This window comes from Clupea harengus, chromosome 1 (assembly GCF_900700415.2).
Source record: "Clupea harengus chromosome 1, Ch_v2.0.2, whole genome shotgun sequence".
Taxonomy (NCBI): Eukaryota; Metazoa; Chordata; class Actinopteri; order Clupeiformes; family Clupeidae; genus Clupea; species Clupea harengus.
Window position 1 is genome coordinate 4,091,519 of NC_045152.1, and position 7,858 is coordinate 4,099,376.

The 7,858-nt window shown below is 49.4% G+C and overlaps 1 protein-coding gene across 1 annotated transcript in view; it reads left to right on the forward strand.

Moving 5' to 3' along the window:
- The first annotated feature begins 1,202 nt into the window (after positions 1-1,202).
- Positions 1,203-7,858, forward strand: part of LOC122133303 — a 25,289-nt gene continuing 18,633 nt past the window's right edge. Inside the window, exons 1-3 of the mRNA XM_042709217.1 lie at positions 1,203-1,400; positions 2,216-2,306; positions 6,862-6,978. Of these exons, the coding sequence (XP_042565151.1) occupies positions 1,338-1,400; positions 2,216-2,306; positions 6,862-6,978 (271 nt within the window). The 5' untranslated portion in view covers positions 1,203-1,337. The remainder of the gene's footprint in view (positions 1,401-2,215; positions 2,307-6,861; positions 6,979-7,858) is intronic.

The window sequence follows — 7,858 nt, forward strand, 5'->3', positions numbered from 1 at the left end:
GGAGGGGAGAGGGGAGACTCCGAGCCGAGGTCTTGGTGGGAAGCTTTTGGGAAGCGCAATGTGTCATCTTTTCTCACGGGAGGGAGAACACTGAACGAGCTTCCCCTCAGGATGAACAGCCGGCATGTCTAAAATTAGAAATGAGGAATTTTTACTCATTTCTGAGACCATCACATTGCAATGGCTGGAGACCTCTCCAATGCTGACTTTTTTTTGTTTTGTTTTGTCTTTTGTCTTTTGCTCTGTGAGATGTTATAGTGGTCAAGGTTTCACGTCTGAACACTGCCAGACTGGTGAAAAATTAAACATATAATATTAAGTATAGGGGGGCGCCATCCACATCTATCAGTTACCGTCAAAACAAAACACATCGGGGCAGATTCACTCAAGTAGTCAAGCTTCATTTAAGGCATCTGCACAAATGCCATTTATACCTGACTATTAGTCTGAGAGAGGAGCGGCGCGAGGAGGGGGAGGGAGGGAGGGAGGGGGGGGGGGCAGGGTTATATTTTACATGCAGCAAACAGCCAACCAGCTCCCTGGTGGATTGATGCGAGATTACTGGAAAGACGGGGGGCGGCGCATCGGAGACGCAGCACGGCTGGTTATATCCCGCGGCTCAGACGCGCTCAGCTCGGCACTCAGCGCGCAGTCCCGGACACAGAAGGACCTGTCGCCCATCTGCCCCTACTTCAGACACTACAGGATAGAAAAATCGGTACAAGTAACCCGCCCCTCTTTTTGATTTTTTATTGACGGGACCACGTTTTGGGAATGTATCATTGTGCAAGCGGACGCACTTGAAGAAGATTCTTCTTATAGCAATTCAAGCTACAAATTGGAGCCTCGTGTCACTTTTTCTGCTGATTGTAAATTATTTGCCATTTGGGAAACTTTCCATTTTCTATTCAGTCGTCAAGCCAAGGTCTTTTTTTTTTATTGCTTTTCACACCCGGCAAACAAATAATCACAGATTACAATTTCTGGAGCAATGCCTGCAGGTTCTGATCTAGAACTTGTTTCGCTCGGTTGACTTCAGGAATCATGTCGAACTGTCGCATGAGCGGCTGCCACCAGAAGAGCTGCCCTGGAAGCCTCGGACGAGTACAAATTGGAAAGTGAACAAGCCTGGCCCCGAAGCGGCGCGGTCAACTTGAACTCCTTCAGCTTTGCCGAGAGCCACTGTTCGCTGAGCGGGGACCGTGGCTCTTGGAGGTCCCCTCTCTCACTCCGCTCTCTCCGAGGGATGATTCTGGGTCCCCTGCGCTCAGGAGCGACTTGGCGGCTCCTAACGAAAACGTGTTTCTTATTTTTGGGGAAATCGAAATTAAAGGGAGATGAGAACCGCACTTTTCTACTTCCTGCTCTGTACGTCGTACCTGCTGCTCATTAATGCCGAGGTAAAGCGCACAGAACACGTCCTCACGACATACACGACAACAGGTTGAAATGTGTTCAGCACTGCCCCGTGTAGCCTACCCCCTCTAACTGGCACTAGTAACTAAATTAGGTTTTGCATGCGCGGAGGCATTCGGTTCCCGAGGTCTCTAGTATTTCAGCAGAGGCGTGGGAAAACCACGGCAAAAATCACTTACAACACATGTGCACAAAGTCAGCTAAAAAAAATTTCTAAGTTTACTTTAAAACGGATAGGCAACACTGGTATACACACAGCGCTGTGTTCATTTACAAGTTCAGTCAGTATCCGGTTCCTTAACCGACTGGAAGTAAATACGAGGCAAACTTGTTGCCCCGGGGCGACTTATCTACTTCACAGGGATCAGAAGATCAACGCTAAGGGTGCTCGCTCAGCACACCACACTCACTCAGGCAGGACTCTAAAACAGCGTAGCGTAGATCTAGAGGGTAACGTTGCAAGAATGTATGTGTACAAACCCGTGCATTCAGTTTAGCTTCCACAACCCCGATCGCATTTGGCCGGGACGTGCGCTTTACTGGCAGTGATATAAATACATGTGTCCCATAGCAAACGAAGCGCCGTGACTCTGCAACAAGTGCAAGTGGAATGGCTGGTGAAGTTTTAACTGAGCCCCGCGCTTACGAGCAGGGAAGCACGACGCAGTTGCTCTCACATTAAACACTCCAGCGTGCATAATGTCCAATTAGTTCATACACGTAGGCGTCTTGTTTGATTTGACTATTCCCCTAACTATGCGTGGTTTGGTTATTTATTTATTTATTCTTTTGACTGAAGGACCTTCCACAAGAGCTGATTGAGCGACTGTCCCACAGTGAAATCAACAGCATCAGCGACCTCCAGCGGCTTCTGGACATAGACTTCGTAGGTAAATCAAGCTCCTTGACTTGCTCTGCTGCAGTGAACTTTGTCCAACTCTAATCTCACATACACTGAGCGATACCCTGTGCATGTTTACTCTATGTGGGAGTTATATGGTGTTTCCCTATAAACCGTCTGGTTCCAGGCTGTGCTAGGATAGCATAAAAGAAAGGACTGTTATTTGAACGAAAAAAAATCCAGGATTTTTTTTTATCTGTCTATGAAAGACTCCTGTGAATGAGGAAAAATGTGAGTTATGTTGCGTGGGACCAAATAGCCATCTAAGCCTTCACTTGCGCCCTGTTTCAGTTTTAACTTGATATATCTGGGGGAGGTTCATTTTGTGATGTGTCAAAGTCGTATTTATAAACTCTGCGTAAACAAACACGCATCACAAACGCTGGATGCGATTTATGTTGACGGGAGAGGATGAGTGCTGAGTCCGGGTTGTGCCACTACGGCTTGATGTGTTGGCTGCAGCGACTGAGTTGTGGTGTGAGCGTATACATGCGCGGCTGTACACATGTGACATACGGGGACTTTCTCTGAGGTATGTGTTTGGCTGGATTCCTATGGCAGTTGTCAACCGCAATCAGATCGCTTTATGGAGTTTGTCAGTGGGGTGTACGTTCACTGTAAAACGAGAACGCGAGGCGCGAGGGTTGCCAGCCACAACTGTGCTGCTTGGATGTGGTAGCCGACATGACGCTCTCTCACTCACTCACTCACTCCCTCTCTCCCCCCCTCTCTCTCTCTCTCTCGCTCACTCACTCACTCCCTCTCTCTCAATCTTTCTCACTCTCTCTCTTTCTCAAAGTTGGATTGTATTACAGTGTTGCGCTGGTAGAGGCTGTTTGCGTTCACATGAGTCTGTATTTATTCAGGCACGCCACCATAGATCATATGCAGGGCTTTTATGTGGTTTGGTGGGGAACACCGAAATTACAAATAGCGCTTCAAAAGGTCGGCCTAAATACAGAGGCATAATTGGACACGGCCAATATCATATCATTGTTAATGCACTAGCGCGCATTTTGGACAGCTGGCCCTTGGGCCGATCTGTATGTAGAGAAAAACTGGCCACTTTTCTTTTTCTTTTTTTACAGAAAACGCGTTTGTCTTATTGCGCCTTGACTTAAGCCCCGGAATAAAGCTTACTTTTGTGTGGGGAAATGTCTCTCGCATGAGAGGAGGTGTTTATAATTGAATTTAAATGCCTTCCTCGGAGCGAAGGAATGTTTTCCGGGGTAACAGTAGTACCCTGATTATTATTTACGGCGCAGCATAAATCTGTCTGGCTGCCAGACTGTCAGGCCGGGCCATTCAGAGACATGTGACGCCAGCAGTGTATTTTCAGTGCTTTTGTTGCAAGTGACAAGACAGTAAAGTTGCCTGTGACTTACATGTGTGTGTGTGGTGTGTGTGTGTGTAGTCGTGTAAGGGAAGTCTGGTTCTGTGACGGCCTCCTTTTTTTTCTTGCTTCTATAACAAGTAGCTGATCACTTTTGGTGTTTGAGTTTGTGGGTGTTTGGTGTGTGTGTATGTGTGTGTGTGTGTGTGTGTGTGTGTGTGTGTGTTTGTCTGACAGAAAGAACCTTATTTTAAGAATACCGTGGTTGTGAGCATTCGCAGACAGACAGACAAACAAGCAGGCAGACAGGCAAATAGACAGGCAGACAGACAGGCAGACAGACAGGAAGGCTTGCTCCAGACCCCTTCAGGCAGTTCGCGCCCCAGCCAAGCTTGGTGAGGGCCGGTAAATGTCACCACCCTTTTCTGGCACATCAGCAAAAAAAAAAAAAGTGCCTTTACGGTCCTAATCTTTGGCTGTTCACACCTAGGCAGGTGCCCTAAAGGTTGATTACCCTCAGCCCTGCTCTTCTCGGCTCGGCCGCGAGGCCCTTATCTCTCGCCCTGAGAGAGGAGACGGATAACAGCAGCCCTGTCTTCCCTCTCCCTGGAGCTCGCCTGTCAGCTTGCCACAAGAGCAGCTTGTTTTTTTGAAGAGCGAGTGATGTAGAGAAGAGAGGGAGGGAGAGCGAGAGGAAGAGAGGGAGAGAGTGGAGGCTTTCCGCTAATGGAGGGCGTAATTGGGAGTCAGTGGAGCGTTAGTGATTCAGGGCAGGGGAGCGTCTTTTCAGCACAGGCTCTGGCTTCCAGCTTAGTCACCTGCGCTCTTCTCTACTTCTCTCTCTCTCTCTCTCTCTCCCCCCCACTCTCTCTCCTCTTTTTTTCCTTTCTATCCCTCCGTTCCTCTGCTCTGCTCTGCTCCTCTCCCTCTGTCTTGCTCAGTGCTCAGTGTCTCTGGATCCGTCGGCCTCTCGGTGCTGAAAGCGGTTGGTCTATAAAAGAGTTCTTTATGTCTCAGGCCCATTCAACTAATGGGGGGTCAGGGGGAGGTTAAGAAGAGCGAGGGAAAGAGAAAAGAGAAAAGAGAGAGAGAGAGAGCGACTAGTATTTACTCATGGAAGGAAATGTTTGTTCCAAGCATCGGTCTCATCTGTCTTTGATGATGGATGGAGAGTGAACCTGATGTATGTGGTTGTGTTGAGGTACTGCAGCATCAGATGTGTTGGGGAGGTGAGGTGTGTGTGTGTGTGTGTGTGTGTGTGTGTGTGTGTGTGTGTGTGTGTGTGTGTGTGTGTGTGTGTGTGTGTGTGTGTGTGTGTGTGTGTGTGTGTGTGTGTGTGTGTGTGTGTGTGTGTGTGTGTGTGTGTGTGTGTGCTAGTGAAGCAAACAGCCCCCTGATCTCCTCTATAGGCCACTGGGCGACACCCCTGACGCCCTGGGTGACAGGAAGACACAAACCCCCCGCACCCGATGAGCCTCGCCCCTTGTCACCACTGACGCACAACATTTGGGCTGGAGGGGTTTGTCAGAACCAGAGGGGGTGGGAGTGCGGCCCGGTCCAAAATAAATCAACAGGCCCTCGGAGTGTGAAAGCTGTAAAGTTGTGTGTGTGTGTGTGTGTGTGTGTGTGTGTGTGTGTGTGTGTGTGTGTGTGTGTGTGTGTGTGTGTGTGTGTGTGTGTGTGTGTGTGTGTGTGTGTGTGTGTGTGTGTGTGTGTGTGTGTGTGTGTGTGTGTGTTTGGTCAATAGAAGGGGGCTGTTTGAAGCCCACACAGGGACAAAAGGGACCTGGACATGTCTCAGTGTTTACCTGTGAGATTTGTGTCCTGCTTTTGCTCAGGTCGTTAAGGCAACAGGGACCAGACAAAAGAGTATGGGGTTGGGTAGACCGACAGAGAGAGAGAGAGAGAGAGAGAGAGAGAGAGAGAGAAGAGAGAGAAGAGAGAGAGAGAGAGAGAGAGAGGAGAGAGTGGGAGAAAGAGACATGAGAGACATAGAGAGAGAGAGACACAAAGAGAGAGAGAGACACAAAGAGAGAGAGAGAGAGAGAGAGAGAGAGAGAGAGAGAGAGAGAGAGAGAGAGAGAGAGAGAGAGAGAGAGAGAGAGAGGGAGAGAGAGACATGAGAGACATAGAGAGAGAGAGACACAAAGAGAGAGAGAGACACAAAGAGAGAGAGAGAGAGAGAGAGAGAGAGAGAGAGAGAGAGAGAGAGAGAGAGAGAGAGAGAGAGAGAGAGAGAGAAGAGAGAGAGGGAGAGAGAGAGCGAGGGAGAGAGAGAGCGAGAGGCAAAGGAAAGAGAACTTGTTCAGTTAGTACCCATCGTTCAGGGTGAACGCTTGCTGTTGCTGCATAAAGCTGATGTTGTGTGTGTGTGTGTCTAACATGCGTGTACAGTGCGTCAGGTACCTGGTCCAGGTGTGAGATGTAGGCCACGGTGAGAACACCTGTGCCCGGTCCCTGGAGAGCCAGACGCAGACTGAGGCAGGCAGTGTGGAGGCTGCTGCTGCTGCTGCTGCTGCTGCTGCACACATCAGGGGCCGCGCTGTAGCACAGGCAGGCGTGTCTCGCAGAGGCACATTAAAGGGTAACACTTGTCTGTTTGTAGGGCGGGTTTCCTGAACAGCCTTTTCACAACTGTGTGTCGTTGAACGTAGCAGTTAATGCCTGCGCGCGCGTGTGTGTGTGTGTGTGTGTGTGTCTATGTTTGTGGAAGGTGTGCGTATGTGCTTTGCGTGTGTGTGTTTGTTTGTGTATGTATGTATGTGTGTGTGTGTGTGTGTGTGCGTGTCTTTGGTTGGCACCGGCGTACACATGCTCTCTGCTTGTGAGAGTGTTGCACTCAGAAAACCTTGCGCCCGGGCCTGTTTACAGTGGCTGGGTGACATCATGGTGCTCTTCGCTCAACATAATCAAGGTGCTGAATACCCAATTAAGGCCGATGACTAAGCGGACCCATTGTTTGTTGTGGAGAGCGCTGGTGAAAGCCAAGGGGAAGTGATACAATCCCTCATAGCCCAGCAGAACACCGCGCCACACACTCATTTACCTTCTATTAGGCTTAGGGCAGTTTGGAGGCTTGAATGGAGTCATTGTGGAGGGGTGGGGAGTTCAATTAGCTTTCATGAAAAGTGATATTTTTCTGCCCCCCCCCCCCCATCCTTCTTTGTGTAACATGGAAGTAATATGGTCGCCCCTGTTGTGTTTTGACGAGGTACGGGAAATGAAGTCATCGAGGAGCACAAGCAGAAGCAGCACAAGCAGAACTATTCCCACGCCTACTCGGACCTGAAGAGCTCGCAGGTCCACCGCAGACGCAAGAGGAGTGTGGGTGAGTAGGACCACACACGCACACACACACACACACACACACACACACATAAATAGAGTCACATTCATGCACGCACGCACACACACACACACACACACACACACACACACACACACACACACACACACACACACACACAGTGTGATCACAGGTTTCATGTTTTTTTACACCTCATAAGTTCATCAGGCTCTTTTAGACGTGACGACTAAGTGGGTAAACAAGTACCGGTTACAAATAACAGTCCATCTGTTGACAGTTCCAACTGTGTTCCGCTCTACTTTGAACTGTTCTGAAGGCCCTCAGGGGCCTGGAGCTCTCATGTTTCCTGTCCATTTAAAAACCTCACACAGATTTTGAGAGTGAGTACGCTAGAGTTAGTAGCTTCGGTAATTCCCCCATGTAACCTTGACCTTAACAACAACCACTGCTATTCGTTTTCATGCCGTTCCACTCTGTTGAGACACAAACCAGAGTTTCTAACAGGCTCTTAAGTCCCCCCCAGGCTCGGTCTCCAGGGCAACCGGACCAATCAAAGTGACTAGAGGCAGGGTTTACTGTACGAGGCAGCTCGTTTGATTGGCTGCCCTGTGCGGATATCATGTCTTGAAGAAAAATGTATCCTAAGCGAGGAAATTCCAGGCATTCAGATTGTCGTGTCGCAGCTCGTTCGAGTTCCGAGATGGATGGCCTACTAAAGCTCTGGGTTCACTGAGGGTGTTTGCATCTGGCGTGTCAACGTGTTAGCGTGTTAGCGTGTTAGCGTGTTGCATGTTGCATGTCAGTGTGGGACTGCTGGGCTGCCAGTGCCACCAGGGTTGGGGGTGGTAGTCTAATGGGATTCTGGGTACAAGGATTGCGTGCTTCGGCTCTACACACACAC